The 26,313-nt window shown below is 49.5% G+C and overlaps 1 protein-coding gene across 1 annotated transcript; it reads left to right on the top strand.

The window, feature by feature from the left end:
• Window positions 1-77: 77 nt before the first annotated feature.
• Window positions 78-22,281, top strand: LOC134080334 (pecanex-like protein 1). The gene is made up of 36 exons (XM_062536721.1): window positions 78-398; window positions 2,153-2,456; window positions 2,937-3,145; window positions 3,257-3,362; window positions 3,579-3,618; window positions 3,912-4,007; window positions 4,421-6,292; window positions 7,679-7,808; window positions 8,221-8,396; window positions 8,728-8,785; window positions 9,323-9,473; window positions 9,642-9,799; window positions 10,265-10,418; window positions 10,586-10,618; window positions 10,947-11,118; window positions 11,230-11,340; window positions 11,524-11,615; window positions 11,724-11,833; window positions 12,353-12,458; window positions 12,556-12,648; window positions 13,275-13,425; window positions 13,748-13,892; window positions 14,233-14,410; window positions 14,610-14,718; window positions 15,031-15,160; window positions 15,294-15,352; window positions 15,737-15,952; window positions 16,366-16,619; window positions 17,011-17,241; window positions 17,682-17,785; window positions 17,937-18,084; window positions 18,427-18,657; window positions 19,605-19,879; window positions 20,442-20,611; window positions 21,112-21,551; window positions 21,991-22,281. The coding sequence occupies exons 2-36, from the start codon at window positions 2,304-2,306 to the stop codon at window positions 22,138-22,140; spliced, it is 7,011 nt and encodes a 2,336-aa protein (XP_062392705.1). The 5' UTR covers window positions 78-398; window positions 2,153-2,303; the 3' UTR covers window positions 22,141-22,281.
• Window positions 22,282-26,313: the final 4,032 nt, after the last annotated feature.

Here is a 26,313-nt window from a genome sequence, read left to right as displayed (position 1 = left end):
GTAGAGTGTATTTTTCTTCCTGTAGGTGGGTGTGTGCTACCTGTGTGAATGGGCGAATTCGATAGGAGGAAGTTAGCAGGTTGGGGAGAAATAATGTTCGCTAGTCAGGATTTTTATTGGCATTTATAATGCCTGTATTGAGTATTTCACTTAATCGTTTATAAAATGCAGAGGACAAACAAGATCACGTGTTTATACGGCGTATTTTAGTTTTAATACTAGAGTATACGTGGATACATCGACCGTGTCTTTCAAACGAAGACACTCGCCAAGAAGACCATTGAAAAACAATGATAAGTTAGCCAGCTCGCCAACATCTACCGCGGTGGAAAAAGAAAAACCTAAGCAGTCTTCTCGGCGGCATGCAGTGGAAAGGATGAAGAGACCTGAAATCAATGGTGATAAATGCAGTTTGTCGATACATTTATAAGGTCATCTGCTTTTCGTGATTGTTAATCAACATCAGTTGTATTTAGTAACAGTATAGCTATCATTGCGTTAGCTAACGTTACTCGGTTGTGTGTGGCCTAGCTAAGATACTTATCCTAGCTAGCTAGCAATCAAGTGGCTAACCTAATATCAAATACGATTTGGAGGTTCCTAAAAACCCAGGGGACATTATAGTAGCTTCTTAGTAAACTGCTAGATTACCGTAGCAAGCTGGCACACGTGTGAACTAACGTTCCATTTTTATTTTGAGGACTCGGTTGGAAACATCTGTGTAGTTTTTTGTCACTTGTCATTTTTAGATAGCATCGACTAACTGTACGCTAGATGATATACGCTTATTCAACGTTAAGGCACAGTTAACTTAACCGTTTTGTCAGCCTCTTTAACTGAGTGTTAGCTTGACAGCTATCCACCTAGCTCCCGTTCTTTAGAAGAGTTTGGGACTAACGTAATCGAACCTTCATTCAAGTTACTAACGTTATCATACTTCTAGCTAATGTTAACGTAACCAGCGATAGTTGTTTCTTATTAATTGAAATGGTTTCTTATGAGCAATCCCAGGTAATGCCAATGTAATTTGTTGTCTAGTAACGTCTATGTTGCAGACTGCAAGATCGACTTAAATTAGAATGATATCTTATCAAGGTTAACTTCGTGGTAATAAACATAGCTGATGTTGTCGTTAGCTTACAGCAAGACCTCTAACGTTTACGTTGTAGCAGCTATGGTCAACTTGTTTTCGAAATCTGGTGATCTTCGTTACGGTGAGATTGATTAGCTGGTAAATGTTTCTGTAAATAAACGCACCAGCCACGTACGAAACTCTAACCTCAGCATACATTACTGTCAACCTAAGGCCAGCTGTAACCATACCTAACTTTGGTAACCTCAGTGTTGAGGGAGTCAGCCCCCCACTGTGAGTCCTAGCTCACAATAACGTTAAACGTTAAGGTTTATTTTATGTTTTTGCAGTGGTTAACTGTACCCAGTAAGGAATGCTAATCTGATCACAAACCACTCATTATATTTATCGTAATCGTGACATCGTATGCATGTTGTCACAAATCATACCAAATGCACCCGTGAGTATTTGCTAACGTTTCTTGACTTTGTTACCGAACTATCCTTGCTAAGTAGTTAGCGCAGAGTTTACCACATGGTGCGGCTAAAAATGTAGTGTATTTCCTGCGTTGCTATGTTGGGATACATGGTCTATTTTGTGTTGTAGCTGAATAAGTCAACTTGATTTTCAGATAATTGACCTACGAGCACTCGAGTAGTGTACTGTAACATTGTTTGAGTAATGCATCACTGTAAAGGTTTATTGGATTAGCATGTTTAGCTTCAGATTTTCTATCAAACTGTCATGTTGTGCTATGTTATGTATGCAGTGTTTTATAGAATAACACGTCTAATTTAGAAACAAGTAGACAGCTGTGAGGTTCTGCTGTTTTGTTTGTGTGTTTTGTAAATGCATAGTTAGGTATAGTGGTTTAACCAGGCCTCCCTGACACAGTTTTGAATGTATTGATTTGATCACGTGAATTCCAAGTTGTTGTTCTTCTCTGTATGATCATGATAATGTCTCTCCCTAGCCTGCATTTAAATCTGCAGTCTGTGACTACACTGACTCTGGGTGAAAATGCTGTTGTCTCATCTAACAGCCATAACTCTGGATTGTCTTATTCAATGCCCATTCTAGGATGTGCAAAAATGAAGAAAGACCCCCAGTCACCCTCAGTGGAAGTTCCACTATAGGGACGGTGTAAAGGGGGAAGCTACACGAAAGCAGTGTTCAGCTGCAGCCTTATAGGAAGCTTTACGGCCTTGGCGTGAATGATCTGAAGGGGACCATGGGCTCTCAGGCGCTTCAGATACTCCGTCAGGGTGTGTGGGCTTCACTGACTGGAGGCTGGTATGTGGATCCCCATCAAAGCACCTTCTCCAACTGCTTCCATCTCTACCTCTGGATATTCCTCCTGGCCTTCCCCTTCTTACTGTACATGGTGAGTTTCAGGCTGCTGCTCTGGTAGTCAAGCTGATAATTCTTGGATATGCACAGTGATTAGCTCAGGTTCCTACACCCCCCCATCACACACACTTTCATCCTTGTTGAATCTGATTGATGTCGCTGATCACATCAGTGAAACACACCTGCTAAATAAAGAGGTTGTTAATGGCACTCACTTAAACCCATGTTGTCAGCTTGGTGCAGGGGTAGATAGAGATGAGTGTGTTGAATGTTGGTAGTTTAGAAAAGGTTGATGTTGAGAACAGTTAGTAACTATGAAACGATGGCTGTGTGGCTGATTGGTGTATGGTGTGTGGTGTATATATCAACATGCTTGATCTGTCTTGAAGGGGACAGTTGTCGTCATCTCTACATCCTGTCAAAGATGCAGTGTCTACATGCTAGATTTGTATTTCTAAAGCAGCCTGATGAGACGGTATGACTAATGGACTTACTCTCCTTAATTTGTTCTCAGGCTCTGCCACCCAGTTTGCTGGTGGCAGGCGTGTACTGTGCAGTGGTGGCAGCCTTTTTCACTGCCATAAAGGTGGTGAACTTTCGCCTCCATGCCATGTTTGACCTGGGAGAGATTGTGGAGAAGAGGCAGGCCTCACTCACCCCAGACAACCAGAGGGTGGAGGAGGGGGAGGATGGCTCAGGAGGACATGATGGAAACCAACGCAGGTTGGTGCATGCAGGACCACACCGTCTTCTCTCTCCACACTGTGTGGCTTGTGCAGTGGAGGCTCATTTGTGATCAATTGTTGGCTCATCTGGGGTTCGTTGTGTTGCCAGGGACAGCACTGTTGGTGTAGAGATGACTGTGTTCCGGAAGGTCAATTCAACCCCTCCTGTTCGCTGCAGTTCCCAGCACTCGTTGTTTGGACTTAACCAAGTGTCGGTAAGGATCAATAACTCCTCTCTAGAATGGTTTGTCAGTAAGTCAGTCAAAAGAATGGATAAGGTGTATGAAATGTTCATCTTGCATGAAAATATATATAGAATATTTAGAATAAATAGAATATTCCATAGGTCCACCCTTTGAAATTGCGTTTCTTCTTATTACTAACGCACACAGTGATGAACATTGTTCTCTTGGGCTTATGTTTCTTTTCAGGAATTTTTGCCTCAGCTTGATGACACAGCAGGATCAAAAGGTATTTGCACTGTCAAGTTATTCCAGGGAGATATGAGCTCAAAGAGACTGTGGAGTTATTTTCTATAAAATTCAAATGAAGGCAGAGTATCATCAGATTGGCTAATAATAGAGAAGAGGTGTTTTTTTTAGTGTCCCAGTTTCCTTGAATGTGTGTTGTGGCCTGGCTCCTGTCAGGGAATGGTTTAATTTTAGTGTGCATTTTGCCAAGGGATTACTTGATGTGGCTGATGCTAAGAGAATTTAGGCTGAGCTTTGAAGACTCACTTTCCTTGTTTGCCGTATCTCTCCCAGATATCAAGGAGCTGATGCGAGAGCAGGGTAGTAACAATGTGATCTTGACATCGGCACACCGAGAGGACCTCCGCCACAGCTCACAGGACACTATACGTAAGCCTTCTAGATTCCCCACTGTGTGCAACAGACATGTACTCTTTTTTAGATAATCGGATTAGACCAGATCAAATCTTTCATTAAATCTATGCATTTGAATGTATGGAGTCAGTGTAAATGTTTTGACGTCATGCAAGCCATGTGATTTCGTGTTCCACGCAACCTAACTTGGCATCAAGCCAGGAAAGCGTCTGACCATCAAACAGTGCTAAGAAGAGACATGGATGTGAACTTAGATCAGGCCTTAAATCAGAAGAAGTCTGTGAAACAAATTGATTTCCACAAGTAATTAAGTCTCTGCTTGAAGTATTGGTGATACTTAATCAACAAATCTGATTCCACATGCTGTATGTATCTGTTTGTCTACACCTTGAAAGATCTACTTTAGTGATGGTGATGTTTCTTCATAGGCGCTGGCAGTGTTGTTCATTCGTGCCTGGCCGCTGCTTCAGGCCTCATGGCCGACTTCCCCGGCCTGATGGGGGTCGGGGGAGTCATGTCTGGTGGATTCAGCAGCCTCCACCCGAGTGGGTGCCCCTCCATCCCTCCCTCCCCTTCCAGCCAGGGGGACGGCGAGGAGAAGGAGCCGGTGGAGGAGGACTGCGGGGTGGAGGACGACGGGCCCCTGGAGCAGCTGTCCCAGCCCAGCCCCGAGGAGGACCGGCTGGGCGGCTACTCCCCGCTGGGCCCTTCGGCCGAGTCGGAGAGCCTGGGCGACGCGCCCCTGAGCCCGCTCATCAAGAGCAGCCTGAGCGAGGAGCTGAGCGAGAACCTGCTGGGCCTCGGCCTCGACCCCGTGACCTTCGCCCGCGGCAAGGAGCACGCGGGCAGCCGCGGCGGCATAGCGATCGCGGCCGGCTCGACGGACAGCTGCTTCAGCGGAGGGGGCACCACGACGGACCGCGAGACCCTCAGCACGGTCAGCAGCTACCGCAGCGAAAAAACGGACTCCACACAGCTGGAGAGCCCCTCCCTGGGCAAGCCCAACCCGCCGGCCCCCGGGACGGCGTCCACCGCCGGCGCTGGCCAGGGAACGGGCGGAGACGCCGCCGTCGGCCCGCTGCTGGACACCCCTTTGCACGGCGGCAGCGACACGGACGACCTCTCGGACAGCGAGCTGCTCCAGTCGCCCTCCAAAGAGCTCTCGCTCGGCCAGGGCCTGGACCGGACTCTGGTCGAGGGCGAGGACTTGCCCGCCCTGCCCGCCGACATCCTCCCCCCCGCGCAGTCCCCGCGCCTCCCGGACTCGTCGCCCTCCAGCAGCGGCAACTCGGGCATCTGCGACGTGGAGCGCGGCGGGGCCGTGCCCCCTCTCCCCCCTCCGCGGCAGGCCAGCTCCGTGCCCTCGGGCCTGGCCCTGGGGCTGGTGTGCTCGGAGCCCGCGCTGCCCGTCACCTCCGCGCCCTTCCTGCTCTCGGACCAGGCGGCGGCGGCGGCGTCCCTGCAGGCACAACAGCAGCAGGTGGTGCGGCCCAAGGACCTGAAGCTGCTCCGAGGGGGCAGTGGCACGGGCAGCGTGGGGCACCGGCCCGGCCGGCGGAAAGCACCCCGCAAGCGCAGCACGGCCGGCAGCAGCAGCTTCGACTGCGGCTCGTACCGCCGACACCACCACCAACACCACCATCACGGCCACGGGCAGCACAGAGACTATATCCCCGTGCGCAGTCGGCTCGGCGCCAAGGCCTACAGCGACAGCCTGTTCGAGGACTCGAGCGACGACGATGACGACGATGACGACGGCAGTGGCAGCGACATCAGCGCCGGCTCCAGCCTCGGCTCGCAGCGCCACTACAGCTCGGACGATGACGACGACGACGACTCGAGCTCCTCTACCTCCTGCTACTCGCCCGACCTGGCCAACGCCGGCCTCACCGCCTCCACGCCCGCCTCGGCCAACCCGCTCGGCCCCCGCGACGGGGCGGAGGGCTCTGAGGCGGCTGCGGCTGGCCCTTCGCACATGCGCAGTGCCCAGCGGTCCTCCAGCACGGCCAGTGCCAAGACCCACGCCAGGGTGCTCAGTATGGACGGAGGTGGCGGCGGCGGCGGCAGCCACACCAACGTGGGCACCCTGGCCTCCACGCTGCTGCCTTTGCCCCCCGCGGCCTCTGCGCCCGCACCCAGGCCCCTCACCGTCTCCAAGTCGGACCTGGAGGCGCGGGCGCTGCCCTCGGACGGCTTCGCCAGGGCGCACCACCGGCTGGACTCGCTCGGGGGGTCCTGGGCCGGGAATCAGACGGGCTGGAGGGCCGGGGAGCTCGTGGAGGAAGGAGCTGTCGGGGGAGGTGAGTCGCCCATCTCCTCTGCTTATCGCTGATGATAGCCAATACGGAATTGTGTGTGCCTGTCTGCCTGTCTGCCTGTCTGCCTGTCTGCATGTCTGCATGTCTGACTGACTGTCTGGCTCTCTTATAGAAGGATATTAAGCTGAGAGAGAGTAATGGACACACTACCCACTTATGTGCCTTGGCTGTGGTGCATTCATTGTAGTGTTGTTGTGCACTAAGGTCCAGTGGGGCTGCATTCCTGTTGTGAAAGAGCTATGTCTGATGTAGTCATGTGAAGATCCAGATGAAATGATAAGAGGAGAGTCAGGTGTGCTGTCTTGTTTACTTGCACTGGGAGCAGGCTGCCTTGCTGGCCCCTCTGTGAAGAAGGCTGACTCCAGATGCTATTACTGAATGTGTTGGTGGTTACACTGCTGTATGCTGTGGGTCCATGTGCGTATTCGTCTTAATCAGAAAGTCTGAATTGGATAAGGTTAAAGATGTGGCAAATTGGTCAACAGACAGCATGTTTTGGTGTCTCCACAAGCATAGTAGTCATGTCGTTAGATAGTAAGTAATGCCTCTTGAAAAGTGACATGTTTGCTTGTTGCTTTGAAAACATGGACAAAATGTGACTTGAATTGCCCAGACCCAGAAGTCATTGTTTTGACAAAGTTGTACAGCGTGACTGATCATTAGTAGCCTGGCTAACGCCATCACAGCTCAATGAGACGTGGTCTGGGAACCAAACATTAATTTTCTCGTATTTGAATGGATGCTCACATCCATTTATTGGGCACCACGAATGTTTATCAAATGGGCTAGCCAGTCGTGTCAATTAGCCTATATCAGATGACTTTGTAGAGCGTTTTTAATACTTCAAAATAACATTTGATAAATGAACCTTACATTGTTCAGTAGTGATTTGAACAAAAGCTGGTTTGGTTCTTAACCGAAATGCAAGCTTCGGTGTGCACTGTGTAGCTTAGAGGTCGTCATCGTCTTGCTGTCACCCCCGTTCTATGATTCTATGAAAAATTAAGACGGTAGTTTCCAGGCTGCCTTAGCAACGTGAATCAAATCGTGCACAGCAACATGGGAATACCCAGGCTAGATTATTAGAGGACTACCCTTGTCGCTGCTCCACCAAGTCCAATAAGAGTAGTTTAAATTGCCTTTATGTAGTTTATGCTACGGCACAACTACAACACTTCATATGTTCGTTTTGCAGGGAATGTAACGTGTGCATTTGAATTGATTGATTGTAATAATTTTACTCAAGGAATGGCAATAGTTATACCTAAGTGTTGTTGGGTGTATCTTTCGCTGGTTGCTGCATGAGGTAGCACTGTGCCCCATCTGAACAGTGTTTGATCTCCGTCCATGAACGATCTGTGTTTGCAGCGCTGGGACCAGAGGAAGGCGGCAAAAGGGACTCGGTAAGCAGCGTGAAGAGAACCCAGGCCATCCGCCGACGCCACAACGCTGGGAGCAATCCCACCCCTCCCCCCTCGTCCATGGGATCCCCTCCCAGGTATGCCTGCTAAGCGTCTACAGTTCCCTGCTCCAGGAGCACTGTTATCCCACAGCAATAGTATCCCCTAGGAGTCTTCTCCCCTAAGCGGTTAGTGTATGTGCTTTCATGCCAGATAAGTTGAAGAATGCTTGCAACACAAGTGTGCAACTATTTGAAGGCTTCAGATCGGTTCATTAAACGAGGTTTGCTGCTGCTTGTGTTCGATAAAGACTGGCAGTCAAATTGGGCCCATTGGGCCCTAGGAGAACTAGGCGATCGCCCAGCATGGCACTTTGTGACTCCAATAGCACCCAATTACCCATGTCTTGAGCTAAAGGAGCTCCCTGCTGTGCGTGCTGGAGTTTGAGAGCGCGGGCTCGTTTGATCGGAGTTAACTACAGTACCTCCATCTTTGCTCCGTCTTCCTCAGTCTGCAGGACCTCCAGCGCGCTCGCACCTCCTCCCACTCGCGCACACGCACCCTGCCCCTCCCCTCGGCGCTGCAGTTCGCCTCCTCGCTGCTCCTGCCGCGCACCGGCGTCCACGAGGCCTCCACCTTCGACGACACGTCAGAGGGGGCCGTGCACTACTTCTACGACGAGAGCGGTGAGTCTCAAACCCGTGGATCTCCAATCTGTAACTCACGAGGAGCTTGTGTGATTACATTTGTATCGACTGAATAGCTTGATGCTCCAACCGTTTTCAGTGACATTCATGTTTGTTTAAATCTTAACAGGGAAGCGTCCCGTAACATACGCAATGCTATCACATAGTGTAGCTACTTCCATTGATTATAGTGGAAGCTACTGTAATTGTTTCACCAGACTCAACAGAATGCTTCAGTTACACACCTGTAAATCATTTAAGTAAAGTAACACTGTCAACACTAGATAACGTATAGATAATTGATTACATGACATGCTTCTGCTGTCCACAGGAGTGAAGAGGTCGTATACATTTGGGCCAGGTGGTGGTGGTTACGAGGACCCAGTGCAGTAAGTTGCTCTTTTGTCCATCAAGCGTAGCCTAGAAAGCCTAGCCGCAGCAAATGTAATTTGGCTGGCGGGGCAGTCTAGGCACGATCCATTGAGCCAGGGAGCTGAGAACCCGAAGCACCAGCGATCCAATCACAGCGTGTATAGAGTCGGTGGGTGGGCTTAACATAATGGTGACTGACATGCGACCAGAAGTTGCGACGGTAACGCATCCTGTTATTTGAAAACAAGAAGATGATTCGTTTAGCGTTATCCTATTGCGTGGAGAGGGAAGGTTACGCATCCTGCTACTTGAAAACAAGAAGATGATTCGTTTAGCGTTATCCTGTTGCGGGGAGGGAATTTGAAAGACAACTGTTTATCCCACCCCTCCGATTGAGCCCTGTCTATGGTGAGTGTCCAGACCCTACATCTTGATGTGGGTCTGGCTCGTCAGGCTACATTAAGCGTGTATCAGTGTATGTAGCATCACTGAGGGACCGTGGTCAGTCGGAGGGAGTGCAGCGCTCACCTGCTCTTTTGCTCTCGGTGTCGCAGGGACCGCGAGCGCCAGTCGCAGTCGTCCAGCTTCACCTCCACGGACGTCCAGGAGGGGGCGCCGGTGCAGTCGGTGCTGCAGCCCCGGCCCGTGGCACTGCTGGGCATGCAGGGCATGCAGGTGCGCCGCGTGCCGCTGGAGATGTCTGAGGTGAGTCCGCCGACGGAAACGTCCAAACACCCGCCCAGGGTTCTGTCCTCTCTAGGCTCTGTGCACATGTTCCAAAGCTGTCCGCTTTCGCATGATAATCCTATGGAGTAGAATGTTGTTTTGAAAATATACCTGATTATTGTTTGTGTTGGTTGTCCGGTCCTCTAGTTTGATATGGATCACGAGTCCCTTCACGAATCTCAGGAAAACACGCTGATGATCGAGGAGAAGGCCAAGCCCAAACAGTACTACCGCTTCTGGGTGCTGCCGGGGAAATGGCTCCGAGTTCGCTACGACCGACTGGCCCTCCTGGCTCTCCTCGACAGGTGAGCTACAAGAGCTGGTCACAAAACGGCCATGCTGTACATACTAGTAGTGCTGCTGGATGTAAAAACACAGTTGAGGTGTTCCAGAGAACCTTGTCTGATTGATGGTTTTTAATGTTCAATTACACGTGTTGTTGCAGTGTGATTTGGTCAGCGTTGCCTTGCTTGAAGGCCTGATCCTAATGATGTGCAAGAATTATGCTAGTCTTGTGAGAGTGCGACATCCTAAATCCTGAAGGCCTCGGCCATCACGGAATGTAGTTAATGCATTTAGACACTCTCTGCTCTGCAGATTATATATTGAATTAAATATAAACTGATAAAGCTGATTTAATAGAAACTCGTTTAATATAAATCCTGAGCACACATTGTTGAGAGCTGGTCTAATGTTGATAAAGGATGAACTTTGCCTAGAAGGTCGTGCAGTAATATAACTGTGTGACCGTGCGGATGCCTTTGCTTCAGGAACCGCCGCGTTGGGGAGAACGTGTTTGCCGTGGTGCTCGCCTGCCTGGTGGCCTTCCTGGGGTTCCTGCTCCTCCTGCAGGGCTTCTTCAGGGACATCTGGGTGTTCCAGTTCTGCCTGGTCATTGCCAGCTGCCAGTACTCCTTACTAAAGGTCAGAGTTCACCCTTTTGCCCCTCTGTGTGTCCACAAAGAAGTCCCATGTCTTGTTGAGAGCAAAGATCAACGTTGAGTCTGATTAGTTCATTGAAGGGTTTTTTGTTCCTGATTAGATAGTCTGACTAACTGCCCCACTAATCACTGGATTGTGTTTCTCTGTAGAGCGTTCAGCCAGATGCGGCCTCCCCAATGCACGTAAGTACAAATAGAAAAGGAAAGTGAAGTCAACTGAATACCTGTGCATATTGTGGTTCAAAGGTTAATTGCATTGTGAAATACAGAAAATATCATGTTGGAATGTGATAGATAAGTATAACAATGGCTATATATTGCATTTGTTATCTTTGCAATAAAGCAAAGTGACACAGGATGTTTTCTGAGTACTCCGAGTAGCAATAAAGGAAGCATCACCAATTACTACAGATAAGGACCATATATACTGTATGCTGCAATTCAGGTGTTGCTTTGAGTTTCGATCCCTCTGACATACTGTATTCATGTGTGTGAACTTCCTTGTGCTCAGGGCCATAACTGGATCATCGTGTACAGTCGCCCGGCGTACTTCTGCCTGTGCTGCGCGCTCATCTTCGTCTTTGACCTGGGCGGCCGCTCCATCCGTCTGCAGCCTCTCTCCCTCTACGGGGTCACCTTCTTCTCGGCGCACTTCCTGCTTTGTGCTCGAGACGTACTCATTGGTCAGTTGACAGGAAACTACTAAAAGTCCGCATTCCTGTCATGGAACATATTTTGCACAATGTGTCATGGCAGAGGCTTGATGTGTTGATTTGCGTTTTTTCCTCCTGCAGTGTTCACCCTCTGTTTCCCTGTCATCTTCCTCTTCGGGCTTCTACCTCAGGTCAACACCTTCCTCATGTGTCTGCTTGAACAAGTGGATATGCACATATTTGGAGGAACAGGTGAGCGTACACGACAGAGATGGGGAACCCCCAGCACTGTGCCGATTTTTTCTAAATGGAAAAAGCATTAACGTCACTCTGAATTGTCCCACCCCCCTCTGTCTCACTGTGTGTCTCTGTGTTTCTGTGTCTCCTGTGATTTCCTGACTAACTCTGTGTGTGTATGTGTGTGTGTCTCTCCAGCCACCACAAGCCCTCTGTCATCCGTTTACAGCCTGATCCGCAGCGTGCTGGTGGCAGCCCTGCTCTACGGCTTCTGCTTGGGCGCCATTAACGTAAGTGAAGCAGCCGCTTCAACACCGCTCTCAGAAATCAGAACATGAGGTGTTCATAAAGATATAACTTTAAAACCATTCTGTTTTCATACGTGTGTGTGTGTGTAGGTCACCTGGGAGGAGCAGCATGTACCTGTCCTGTTCTCTGTGTTCTGCGGGCTGCTCTTGGCCCTGTCGTACCACCTGAGCCGACAGAGCAGTGACCCCACCATCCTCTGGTCAGTCCCCGACCCCTCAACCCTTTACTCAAAGGCTCGGTCACTCCTCTACATTCACGTTATATTCTTCGCTTAAAAAAACTACAAACTAGAAAAGCATTCAGAGAGTGCAAACCTAACAGCCAAGCGAAAACATAACAGCCTCCTGGATCCAGACGGTGATACCGATAACTCAAACCTAAAATGTAATCGTTTCTTCCTTGGGTCATTTCAGACCTTCCCTGAAATTTGAATTTCATGGAAATCCATCCATAACTTTGAGTTATCTTGTGGACAATCAGACAAACAAACAAACAGACAAACAAACAGACAAACAATCCCAGATGAAAATATAACCTCCTTGGCGGAGGTAATAAGGAGGATTAATAAGGTGCATTTCTAAAAGGTGCTTGAGCTCTGTTAGACATTGGACACTGGCCACTAGGACAATGCTGGGCCAGTTAAACGTCCATTGCCTCAGGGTCTTGTTTTTGGACCCATGTTTTGCTTATTTTTGTCTCCCTCTCTCTCTCTGTCCAGGTCTTTTGTGCGCTCAAAGTTCTTCCCGGAGCTGGAGAGCCGAACTCCTGAGGATCCTCCTGTCGAGATTAAAGATCCCCTCCCTGAGAAACTGCGCAACTCTGTGGTAAGGCCTCATCACTCATAACACTGCAGACAAGGCAATGCTTCTGTTCAACGTTTTCCTCATATGCGGCTCCTTGTTTTTGCTCCGTCCCTTGCAGAAAGAGACTCTGCACTCGGACCTGGTCATGTGTCCACTCATGGCCATCATCACCTTTGCCATCAGTGCCAGCACCGTCTTCATCGCCCTGCAGGTCAGTGCAGTCCAGCCCGTAGCGCCTCACTACAGAGGGTGCCCCTCAACATCTCTCCTCGGTCCTCGATGCTCGATGCTCGCTGCTTGGTCCTCCAGGCTCGTTCCCACTGATCTGTAACTGACACTGGATAGAGACTATCCCATTGTTGCCACCCCATCATTTTTTATGGAGATCAGTGAGGACGAGGACCAAGGAAGGAAAGGAGGATGTATAAAAGACAAATGAGAGGCACCCAGAGAATTTGGGCCGGTGTAATTGACTTAGGACAAAAGAGCTGTCAATCGCTGAGAACCATAACCATAATATGTGCACCACTACACAGCAAATGAAGGATCTTCTTACAACATTGTCTCTTGGTGCACTTATATTTATCTAGCTTTGAGTTAAGCAAGTCAGTAGGCAAACAACATTACCCCTCAGGGTTAAGCAGACTACTATTAAATGGATTGGTACAGAACATGTTCAACAAATGGGGAGAAATGAATGATGATTACAATGATGGTTGTATAGTGTGCTCAATTATGTTTGTGGCTTAAACTTGAACCTATTTTGTATCTTCTGTGTCCTCTTCTCCTCTCTCCTCCCTTTCTCTCTCCTCTCTTTCTCTCTCCTCCTCTCTCCAGCCTGCCCTGAGTTTTGTGCTGTACATCCTGGCTGGCGTGGTGGGCTTCCTGACCCACTACCTGCTGCCGCAGCTCCGTAAGCAGCTGCCCTGGTTCTGCCTGGCCCACCCCGTGCTGCGCTCGCGCGAGTACAGCCAGTTCGAGGTCCGCGGTGAGTGTCCCCGCCGTCACAACCAGGCGCCCCAGTGAGCGGCTCGCTGAGAGACGCAGTGCACTTTTTTTTGCCGTCTATATAAAAGCCTGATTTTAAGTTCTCCGTTCTCACTGCGTGCCGGAATTCAGGGGTGGGCTATGCTGTTTGAAACATTTAAATAATCCTGTGCAATGGCTTAAACATTTCTGGTAACTACAGGCAGAACATTTTTTGTTTGTAAAAGGGTTCAATAAAACAAGATGAAGTCTGTAATGTTTTAAGTGGTAATGGCAGGCCATGTAGGGGGGTCTTTGAGTCTGATTTTGTCTCTCTTCCTCAGATGCGGCCCAGCTGATGTGGTTTGAGAAGTTCTACGCCTGGCTGCAGTGCGTGGAGAAGTACTTCATCTACCCTGCAGTGGTGCTCAATTCTCTGACCACCGAGGCCCATGCTGTCGGACGCAGCTCGGACAAGGCCGGCACCTAGTAAGCATCTCTGGCTCTCATCATTTGTCACCTGAAATGTGGGCCGGGTTGGCTGGAGTCACTAATTTCATGATGCCAGTTCAACTTCCACGACTAAATTAATATAATCTGGACCAGCAATGCACACTTGTTAGCACCATTATTTAGCTTCATTGACTCGGAATCGTTTAATCATGCTATCAAGCAAAATGAGGCACTACTAGCTAAATAGTATTTAATAGAACTAGATTCATGTCTTTTGTGCCTTATATTCCTGCCTCTGAAGTGGGCCATTTCATTTGCAGCCTGCAGGGCAGTGGCTGAGCGTCTCTGATATGTGTTTGTGTTTGTCTCCCCCTAGTGGCCGTGCGCTCTTCATCTCCCTGGCCGGCATGAAGCTGCTGCGCTCGTCCTTCTGTGCGCCGTCGCTGCAGTACGTCACCCTCTGCTTCACCGCGCTCTTCTTCCGCTTCGACTACCCCCACTTCTCCGAGACCTTTCTGCTCGACTACTACTTCATGTCCATCCTCTTCAGCAAGGTTTGCGTCTCACCTCCCCTCCCTCCCCACCCTCCTTTCAGTGCAGTTTCCAATGTTTGTATACCGTATACAGATTATCTGCATGAGTAATATTGGAGCAGATGTCACATGAAAGGCTTGACATCGACCCATTCCAAATGGCACACAGAAGGTGATTTTGTGTGTGTGTGTGTGTGTGTTTGTTTGTGTGTGTTTGCAGCTTTGGGACCTGCTGTATAAGCTGCGGTTCGTGCTGACCTACATCGCCCCCTGGCAGATCACCTGGGGCTCTGCCTTTCACGCCTTCGCTCAGCCCTTTGCTGTGCCTCGTATCCTTCTCGGGGGCTCTGCCCTGGGCATCTCTGTGTAAAAAGCATATCAAATCATTTTGCCATTTATCCAGGCTACTCTACTGCCTAGGTGTCTATATTGTGTCCTTTTAAGTGTTTAACTTAATACAACCCATAACTGATCAATGTATTCTTTTCAGGATGGGAGTTTTTTAGGAGTGATTATGTTTATTAATGGCAGGGGACTGACTCTTAACAGGATTTAAGATCTTTGTTACTGTATATTCAGTCAGATTGCATGTAATTCTACGAGTGTGAATGCTGCGTTCCTTAACCCATGCCCTGCTGCAGACTCGGCCATGTTGTTTGTTCAGGCTGTGTTCTCTGCCCTCTTCTCCACGCCGCTCAACCCCGTGCTGGGCAGCGCCGTCTTCGTCACGTCGTACACCCGCCCGGTCAAGTTCTGGGAGCGCGACTACAAGTCAGTTACTGCACACACTAACTCCGTTACTCACTAGCTCATTAACTCAGTGTTCAGCGATTTCCACACATCATGACATGACATGCCCACCCAGAGTCGTGCCTAATGATTTTGATTTGTTTCTGTTTTGCAGCACCAAGCGCGTGGATCACTCCAACACTCGACTGGCCACCCAGCTGGACCGTAACCCAGGTGAGTGCCCCTGTCTGCCCTCTCCTGCCCACTAGCCAGCCCTGTGAGGCTCTGGAGCATTCAGGGTTTTCACTGACATTTCAATACTTTATAAGGTAGAAATTCAAATTCTGAAATATTGGAATAGTTTGGAATTTAAGGTTTTACTATTTGTTTTGTGAAGGTTTTATGCTAACGTGACTTGATGCGGCAAAACCGATTCTGTTTAGTGGTGCTATTTTATATTACTATTGTATATAAATACCATAGAATATATATCACAAATATGATCAATTAAGTCTGTATCTCACATCCTAGTCTGCACTTTTGTCTTGAGCAGGAAATGGATTCTGTTGTCTCATTTGTATCCCGTTGACCCATGACTGCTCCCTCTGCCCTGTACAGGTGCCGACGACAACAACCTGAACTCCATCTTCTACGAGCACCTGACGCGCTCGCTGCAGCACTCGCTGTGCGGGGACCTGCTGCTGGGGCGCTGGGGCAACTACACCACGGGCGACTGCTTCATCCTGGCCTCCGACTACCTCAACGCCCTGGTGCACCTCATCGAGATCGGCAACGGCCTCGTCACCTTCCAGCTCAGGGGCCTCGAGTTCAGGGGTGAGCAAGAGAGACTGACGGCACTCACATCGTAGCTTTTAACTTTAACTCTACTATTACCACTACAACTACTACTACTATTAACCAACGATAAATAGGATATTTTGGTGTTGGTTCCCATGCATGGATTAAGCTTAGTCCTAGACTAATAGTTTCTCTATGGACAATAACCATTTAATTTTCCAACCATTAGCCTTATATATTGATTTTGCAAAAAATCTTCAGCTCTGAGGTTGATACACCGGGCAGTTAGTATGGTTTTGTTTCTTTTTAAATTGCATAAAACACAGTCCTGCAGCTTATACACAAAGTGGCAAATAAACAGGAAATGACTAGTTTATATGGGAAACCGTCAGTAAAAGAAGCGTTTGCTCTAATCCTCCCTTTGCCCGTTCCGTGGTGGTCCTCTCCAGGTACGTACTGCCAGCAGCGCGAGGTGGAGGCCATCACGGAGGGCGTGGAGGAGGACGAGGGCTGCTGCTGCTGTGAGCCTGGACACCTGCCCCACATGCTGTCCTTCAACGCCGCCTTCGGCCAGCGCTGGCTGGCCTGGGAGGTGGCCGCCACCAAGTACGTGCTGGAGGGCTACAGCATCAGCGACAACAACGCCGCCTCCATGCTGCAGGTGTTCGACCTGCGCAAGATCCTCATCACCTACTATGTGAAGGTACTGCTTATTAAGGGAGACATGCGCAAACGTTTTCATGATCTATTAGCATTGTCCTGCTAATGGCAGTAGCAATTAAGCAAGATCGTTTCTCAACTGTAGTTTGCTTTATAGTGACCCACTTTATTGGTGTCGACCCATTTTCCAAATCCTAATGGACTTTCACTTGTGAAATAGTTTCATCCACGGTAGATAATTTTATCTGTCACTATGATATACCTCAACAGTTAACTGAAATAGAGTGATGGAAAGCTTAAATCAGTGTTTATCATTTTTTTTTAGACATTGTACATAATACTTTTGTGACTATGGAATAGTAATGGCACAGATCAAAAAAGGATATGTATACTATATAGATCTTAACCTTGTGTGTGTATGTGTTTGTGTCCAGAGCATCATCTTCTACGTGAACCGCTCTCCCAAGCTGGAGGAGTGGCTGGCCACCGAGGCCATCCAAGAGGCCCTGCGCCCGTGCCTCAGCCCCTCCTACGTGGACAGCGACCCCACGTTCAACCTGAACATCGACGAGGACTACGACCACAGGGAGTCGGGCATCACCCCCGCCTCCTTCTGCATGGTCTACCTGGACTGGATCCAGTACTGCAACAGCCGCAGGCAGACGGTGAGTTCCCAACCCCGGACCGCGAGCGCACTCTGTGACCCACGGTGGTGTCGGAATTCAGCAAACAAAATGGCACCTCCTCTTGTTTTCCTGCTTTAAAAAAGGCAATGAAATTCAGGGGGGTTTGTCTGGGAAAAGTCATGGAATTCAACATTTGACTTGGGGAGAGTGGGGATCCTGCCTATAGCTTTTGTGTTCTCAGCGAACGAAATAAGATACTCTGTCTGTTGATCCATGCTGTGCCGTCTCTCAAGTTAAACTGCATAGTACAAAGGGGCAGCCTGTCTGTGGTCAGACTCTGTTATTAGCGTCAGTTCCCATTCCACTCTGATGGGCATTTACAGCAAACAGCACTGCTTCCCAGAAGCCTCTCTAAAAGCCCCAAGTATTGATCTGTTGTAATAAGAGTGTTTATATTTGTGTGTGTGTGTGTGTTGCAGCCCGTTGAGAGCGAGAGAGACTCCCCTCTGGTGACGCTGTGTTTTGGCCTGTGTATATTGGGGCGCAGGGCGTTGGGAACAGCCTCTCACAGCATGTCAGCCAGGTAAGATGCAGCAGGAGATTTTTAGGATTATTATTTTTGGACACGTTGCCATTGAGATGAAGTTGTGCTACGTAACCATCAATGTCCGTATTGAAGATGTTCAGCTCGGTGTGTCCAGACTGTTAATGCTGTTGTGTGTACCGTTTGGCAGCCTTGAGCCCTTCCTGTACGGCCTCCATGCGCTGTTCAAGGGGGACTTCCGGATCACCTCCCCCAGGGATGAGTGGGTGTTTGCGGACATGGACCTGCTCAACAGGGTGGTGGCGCCAGGAGTGCGCATGTCTCTGAAGCTCCATCAGGTGGGCCACTCCTGCAATACAGCCAACGCTTTAGGACAGCACCAATCTTCACCGCCAGGCTGCCTGGCTGTCTGATGGTTCTCTCCTCTCCTCTCCCCTCCTCCTCTTCTCCCCCTTCTCTCCTCTCCTCTCCTCTCCTCTCATTTGGCCAGGACCCCTTTCTGTCAGCCAAAGCTTTAGCCTGATGTCAGTCCTCATCGCCAGGCCTCTTAGCCGACTCACTGCTCTCTCCCCTCCTTTCCTGTTTTCCTCTTTTGTGTGTGTGTTGTTTCCTGTCTTTCCTGTCCTGACTAATGGCTCTCCCTCTCTTCTCTCCTTTGCCCTTTTTCCTCGGTCGTCCAGGACCACTTCACGTCGCCGGACGAGTACGAGGACCCGGTGGTGCTGTACGACGCCATCACGGCCAACGAGGAGAAGATGCTGATCTCGCACGAGGGCGACCCGGTGTGGCGCAGCGCCATCCTGGCCAACATGCCCTCCCTGCTGGCCCTGCGCCACGTCATGGACGACGGCAGCGACGAGTACAAGATCATCATGCTCAACAAGCGCTTCCTCAGCTTCAGGGTCATCAAGGTACGGCGCGCAGCACCACAGTTGCTAGAAAGCCAGATACCGCATTGGGCTCAAGAACGTGCGTCAACAGCGCCGCCATCTTGGTGAGGGCAATAATCACTAAAGGCCAATGGAGAAATGGGTGTCTGATAGGCAGCAAGTGTTGCCCACACACCGTAAAGGGGTGCCTCTCATTTGGTGTTTTATACATCCTCCCTTCCTTCCTCGATCCTCGTCCTCACCGATCTAGATAAAGAATGATGGGGCGGCAACAATGAGATAGTCTATCCAGTGTTAGTTATAGATCAGTGGGAACGAGCCTCGAGGAGAGAGTTTGAGAGCCACCCAAGGTGTTGCCCCCAGCAATATGACGGCTATGTTTATGTGTACACCATATACACCTAATAGAACTCAACAACAATGCGGTATCTAGCGTTCTAATATCGATGCATAGGACACCCTGTTACTGCACTGTGGCGAACTGCCATCTTTTGCTCTTTGACCAATGGGCTCTTTAGATGTTGTGATAAGATGCAAAACGCTCTCTGGGAACTCAGAGTGCACTTCGTCCAAGAAGTAATTAGGCATTTGTGTCTTGCAAGATGATCAAATCTGTTTCTATTTCCATCCCACTTAAAGTTCTTTGGAAAAACTCCAATTTCAAATTCAGCAGAGCAGTACTTAAACAGATTTGGCATTTTGGCAGTCTATGTATTTATTCATTTATTCATTCAGTCTTTCAGTTTATTAATTTGATTTAGTCTCTCTCTTTCTTTCTTTCTTTCTTTCTTTCTTTCTCTTTCTTTCTTTCTTTCTTTCTTTCTTTCTCTCTTTCTTTCTCTCTCACTCTTTCTCTCTCTCTTACGCTCTCTCTCTCTCTCTCATTCTCTCTATCTCTCTCTCTCTCTCTCTCTCTCTCTCTCTCTCTCTCTCTCTCTCTCTCTCTCTCTCTCCTGCGCCCCCTGCAGGTGAACCGTGAGTGCGTGCGCGGGCTCTGGGCGGGGCAGCAGCAGGAGCTGGTCTTCCTGCGCAACCGCAACCCGGAGCGCGGCAGCATCCAGAACGCCAAGCAGGCGCTGCGCAACATGATCAACTCGTCGTGCGACCAGCCCATCGGCTACCCCATCTACGTGTCGCCGCTCACCACCTCGTACGCCGGCGGGCACGTCCAGCTGCGCTCCGTCTGGGGCGGCCCCGTCAGCCCGCACAACATCTACGCCTGGTTCATCAGCAGCTGGGACAGGTCGGCCCGCATACCAACACACACACACACACTTTCACTCTCACACACTCACTCACTCACTCACTCACTCACTCACTCACTCACTCACTCACTCACTCACTCACTCACTCACTCACTCACTCACTCTCACACTCACTCTCTCAATCGCACACACACACACATATACACACACACACACACACACACACACACACACACACACACACACACACACACACACACACACACACACACTCTCTCACTCTCTCACTCTCTCTCTCTCTCACTCGCGCGCACGCACACACACACACTCACACACACACAGACAAAAGGCCAGTCTGTCAGAGCAATATGTTATTTTGAAACTATTGTTGTACTATTGTACTTTGTTTGGAGCAGTGCAGTTGCAGTGTATACAACAATGAAAGTTTGTGAGGCCAAGTCGTGGTCACATGACAACTGTTGCATGACCTGCGAGAAATCCCCTTTTGCCAGATCACCTGTCAGATTACCTGTCCGTATCAGATGCTGGGCGCCTGCTTATCTCTAAGGTGTGTGTTTTGTGTGTGTGTGGGCGCTGTAGGTTGCAGAAGGGCTGCGGCGCGGGCTGCAACAGCGGCGGGAACATCGAGGACTCGGACTGCGGCGGGGGCTCCACCTCCATCACCAATAGCAACCCCGTAGGACACCTGCCGCAGAGCAGCAGCACCACCGCCCCACAGCCACACCTCACCACCGTGCAGCCCCCCATGGGTATGTACACACACACACACACACTCTCTCCACCCCCTGCTCCCTATGGGTAACGACACACACTCTCCACCCACAGCACAGACTCATGCAGAGGGCTCAGTTACACTACAGTAGTATGCACGGCACACTGTGCAAAACTATGTGCGTGGTGTAGCCAGTTCCATTGATTATAGTGGAAGATAAGTGTTGCACACAGGGTCCATTCAGGTCCATTCCTGGTGTCGCCTGCATATTTGTGCCTCAGTGCAAGAGAAAGCCTATGTTTATGTGCATGTCAGAGCTAACTATCAGTGAAAAATGTATTTGTGCATGTAGTCATATGTATGTATGTAATCATATGTATGTGTATTGTTGTTAGTCTTTATCCCTGCCCTACTGCCAGCGACAAGTCATGTGTCTGTGTGAGTTGGGTGTGGTCACTGGTTTCTTTCTATCTGTGTGTGGGAGACTGTGCTGATGGTCCCTCTTCCTCTTGTGTGTGTGTGTGTGCTGCCCTGCAGGTACAGACAACCCCGTGGGCCCCACGTGGCCCCACCACCACCACCACCACCACCACCAGCCGCTCCCGCTGGCACTGCTCAGCCAGTCGGAGGGCCGCATGGACGCCGGGCTGGTCTCCTCGCTCCACCGCACCTCCTCCATCCAGGGCCTTCTTGGCCAGCACCTGTCCAGCTCGCAGCTGTCCTTCAGCAGCTCCGTGGTGCTGCCCCCGGCCGAGCGCTTCTGCCCCGGCAGCCTGCAGGACAACCTGGGCCTGCGCGCCGGAGCCAGGCCGGGTCTGGGCCTGGGGCTGGGGCTGGGGCTGGGACAGGGCGGCGGGCTGGCCTACGAGGGGCCCTACGGGAAGTGGAGCCTGTCGGGGAAGAAGGGCTTCAACGGGCCCGCGGCCACCACGGCCGATGGAGACCCTCCAGTAGCCCTGCAGAGCATACGCACACAGGTGAGCACTCGGGACAGCCAGCAGTAGCTTATTTTTATACAAATATATTTATTAGTGTATATAGAAATCATATAAAGACATATATAATCTTGCTTGTAACATACATCAATTGATGCAACCTGGACACATCATCTGGTTGCATCAGTCGATGTATGTTACAAGCAAGATTATATGTCTTATAGATTTATATATACACTAATCACAAAAAGTTAGGGATATCTGACTTTCGGGTGAAATAATTATATATTTTAATGTTTACAAAAGGTCACATAAAGTTCACCTAAAAAGGTTATAATGGATTTTAGGTTCATCCTGAAATTTCACCCGAAAGCGGAGTATCCCTGACTTTTTTTGAGTAGTGGTGTGCGTGTGCGCGTGTGATCTATTATTCATTTTTAGTTTTATTAATTTACTTCCCAAATGTCCTTCTGCTCTGCAGCCTGTTCCTCCTGGCCATCCGCTGGACTCCAGTCCTACGATGGAGCCCTTGGGGGCCGGCCCTCCCTCGGAAACCACCCCCCTCACCTCCGACGCCCCCGCCTCCCAGGAGGAGTCCACAGAGCTGCCTTTACTGGAGCACCTCCGCTGAGTCCAGCCGGGTCCAGACCCCCCCCCCCCCGGGGGTCCACTCCAGCCAGACCCGCCTAGGCCTCGCGCTTCTCTTCTCTGCCTTCGCAATACTGGATCTGCCTGGAGGACGGCCGCCGAAGCGTGCTGCCAGGTCGCTCGGGTGGAGTAGTGGTCAGGGGGAGTGAGGCGTTGGGGGTGGGGTTGGGTGGGGGTCAAGAGTGACCACGAGTGACCAGGACTGATGCACTTTCAGCAGGTGCTCACTGTCCAAAAGATTGGTTGAGGGCGGAGGTGGTAGTTCGGTCCAAGTGTGACATGCAGCCTGGGCCTACAGGGCCCCTTCGTGTTGACCATGATCACAGGCCAAAAAAGCCAGTGCAATCTTTTTTTGTTTGCTTGTTTTTTTTTGCGAGGCAGATCTGAAAAGGTTTTTCACCAAAAAAAAATCTGAAATCCTGTATCGTTCACATGATTCAGTTTAAAAAGAAACCTGCGGCAACGCAGAAATGAAATGAAATTACATGAAAAGGGAACTCTGGACTCTCTCCTCCTCCCTAACTGCACGTGCAGGTCTGGGAGGCTGGGGGGGGGGGTGGAATGACCGCAAACCTGCGCCTCGCCTCGTCCAGCTCTGCCTCCTGTGCCGCTGCGTGCCAGATGAACTGATCTGAGACCAGGGCAAGACAACAAACCGAGGAAGCTCTCGCTGTCTCTCGCTCCCTCACCCTCTCCCTTACCGACTGCTTTTTGCAAAGGCTTTATCATTTCCAAACTAAGGAGAGAATTATCAGGTTCTATTGGACACTGTCGGCCTGGCCTGTCGTGTCATGGCGGGTGTCTGAGGGAAGCTGGTCCAGATGGCCTTTTTTGCTGTCGGCGAGCCAGACCCTCCAGATTAGAGACGAGAGAAGCACCAAAGGACTCGTGCGACTCCCTCGGCCCCCGTCTCCAGAGGTGACCCTCTCCACGCGAAGATGGACACTCGTACAGCTCACCTAGATAAGATCGCCACCCCTCGAATCATCTTCATAATCATAATCAGCTGTGGCAGTGTCGATAAATTTCAGGGACAAAATACACACCACACACACACATACTTTTGCATACACACACACATACACACACACACACACCATGCTCCCCATGTAGACAGCCACAAACACAGCCTTTCCCAACTGAGGTGCTTTAACCTTCATAGTTTACAGCCTTCTAAGGCAGAGGCACCCAAGTCCACACACACACACACACACACACACACGGTCAAATGAGGAGGATCTGTGAGAACTGCTAGTGGGTTGGGGTCCAGAGAGGAGCAGGCAAGAGGAAAGCTCTGGTTAGCTGGGCCTTAAGATACAGTATCTCTAAGATTCCCTGCAACGGATGTCTTTTGATTGGGATTGCTCATGTTTTCAGTTCTTTTTCGTATTATTATTATTTGTTTTTCTGTGACTTGATTGATGCGAATGTGTCTTACAGGACTGGTCATCAGGACCTCCTTAATATGGCTGAGGAAAGTCATCTCTCTTTCCCCCTCCTTCAAAACACTTTTTTGCCCCCCTCCCCCATCCACTCTCTAAGTCCACTCCGCACTGGGCAGGACCCCATGTACGTCCCTCCCGTTGCAGTGCTTACTGCTCTGACAGCCCACGAGCCCCTTACTACTTACAAAAACAAACCTAACCAAACTACTGGTGTGTCTACTTTAAAAACACCCTCCAACGTTTTAGTTGGAGGAAGAAGCAAACCGAGCAGGAAAGAAGGAAGAAGAAGGAGAAAAAAAAAAGGTATTTATTTTTCTTTTTGTGAATTAATATCGTCGGGGATTAATTGGTCTTTATTGGTCGTTGTGACGTGCTGAGACTAAACTGGAAGGTGAGGACACGAGGCTGACCGCTGACCGCCGCTGTAGCCTCTCTCGGGGCCTCTCTCGGAATCTGCGGAGCGTCGATCTCCTGAAGGGCTCCCGTTTATGGTGTTCAATACAACTGGAAATGTTCCTGTCACTTTAAGTTGTATTCTTTTTTTTTTGTTGTTGTTTGATTGTTTAGTTTTGTGTTTTTGTTTTTGTTTTTTGTTTTTTTTTGCATTGCACCGGAAAAGGGCGAGTGATTCACTGATGGAACCAAGTGTGTCTCTTAAACCACCCCACAGAACACATATCAGTAGCCTGTCGATAAGTGCACTGCTGTGCGTGAGTGTGAGTGTTTGTTCGTGTGTGTGTGTGTGTGAGTGATTGTATGCTAGGTGTATAGCACTAGAGGTGTTTGGTTGTAGGAGTTGAGATATTGGCTCAGTGCATGCCCATGGATTGGGTTAAGGTCCTCGTGACCTGCCGTATGCTGGATTGCATTCTTGACCCAAATGAGTATATTCTATTCTAGTTGTTGGATCTGAAGCTCTCCGCGGGGCGTGTGGTGTGGCGTGCAGCCCGGGGAGAGCCTGATGAAATAGCCATGTTGATGAATGTTCTTGCGTAGTCAGGGCCCGAGACGGCCGCCTGCAATCTGCTGGACAGTGACACTGGCCTTAGTCACGGGAGCCCGGGACGCTGATTCAGTGATGGAGCGCTGCCCCCTGCTGGAGGGGCCACTAGGGGGGCGGTGATGGGGATGATGCCTTGCCCCCCGCGGCTGTGACGTGGCGTCTCTGGCACTTTTTATTACTTTCTTAACTGAATGATGCAGCACCACACACACACACACACACACACACACACACACATATACACATACGCACATACGCACACCCTTCTGCTGTGTGTATGCTGGAGTATTAGTAACTTGAATGCAGACTTTAGTTTGGAGCGCAGTCCGCATCGATTGGTTGCTGTGCTGACGATGCTGAGCACAGCTGTGAGGTCAGTCAGGGCCCAGATGGACAGGTGATCCACACGCCATGGACGGCAGTGACGTCCTGCAGTATGTTTTGAGTGGCAGATACTGGACATGGCGTGTGTGTGTGTGTGCGTGTTGGAGGGGTTGTACAGGCCTCTGCCTGTGAAGAATACAGATGGAGGTGGAGGTGTTGGCTCCCAACCCCACCTCATAGTCACTCGAGACACCCCCTGACGCCATGACTGGTGCACCCAGTATTCCGTGTGTGTTTGTGCTCGGACACACACGCACGCGGAGTTGACCGCGGCTGACCGTTTCAGGCCTGCGCGTGCTTCGCTCCAATCGAACCCTGACATCCAAAGAGAAAAAAAAGCTGCTGCTGCTTCTATCCAAATTGGGAATTAACTGTCAAAATGGCAAATGGCTTTGATCAAGCAGTGGCTTTCATCCGCATCCAGTTCCATTGTGACAGGTTTTGTCAGTGTGTCTCTGACGCAAACAGTTTTTTTTTTTTCTAGGACCATTTCTCTCTCTCATATTCAGTGTAATTTCCAAAGCAGACAGGGAGTACTTTTCTTACCGGGAGAAAGGAAAGCACAAGTTACTGGACAAACTTGGGTGTCAATAATAAAAAAGGGATTTGAAAAATCTCTGCCATTTATGTACAGCATGTTTTGTATATAAATATATATTTAAAAATATAAATCTATTTTATTATTATTGGATTTCTGGTTATTTTTAAAGGAAGACACTACTTTGAGTCTTAGGGGAGGCCTTCTCCTGGGTTTCTTGCTTCATCGAGAGACTGCCTCTAGGAGGGTGGGCATTCTCTGAACATTTGAATCATGACGTTTGGGGGAAGAATTGATTAATACTGCTTTTGCACAACTGTAAAATAGTATACCATCCCACATTTTTTTTATTGCTGTTCTTTTAGTTCATACATGGGGGTTATTTTATTTAAAAACTGTAATTCAATATTCAAAAGTCATGTACAGTTTTTTATGTGTTTTTTTTTGTTTTTGTTTGTTTGTTTGTTTCATTATTTAAATTAAAGCTTTTTTGTGTCATCGTTTGCAAAGCAAGAAGTGTGTGAGTTTTATTTAGGCCGAGTCGTGCTCAGTGACGCAGGCATACTACACTGCCGTCACCACAAGACACGTGCGCCGCGTCTTAGTTTTGGCCTACAATTTCATCCATTTGAGTGTGATTCATACTACCGTAATCAGCTTAAAGAACATTGTGTGGAACACCAAACTCGATTTAGAAATGCAGCGGAGATTTCCATGACTCATAGGCATTCATAATTCAGCTTCACGGGGCTGTTGTTTTTCAATTCACCACAGGGGACTCCTAAT

Source organism: Sardina pilchardus, chromosome 5 (genome assembly GCF_963854185.1).
Source record: "Sardina pilchardus chromosome 5, fSarPil1.1, whole genome shotgun sequence".
Lineage (NCBI taxonomy): Eukaryota > Metazoa > Chordata > Actinopteri > Clupeiformes > Clupeidae > Sardina > Sardina pilchardus.
This window is presented reverse-complemented; position numbering and strand designations above follow the sequence as displayed.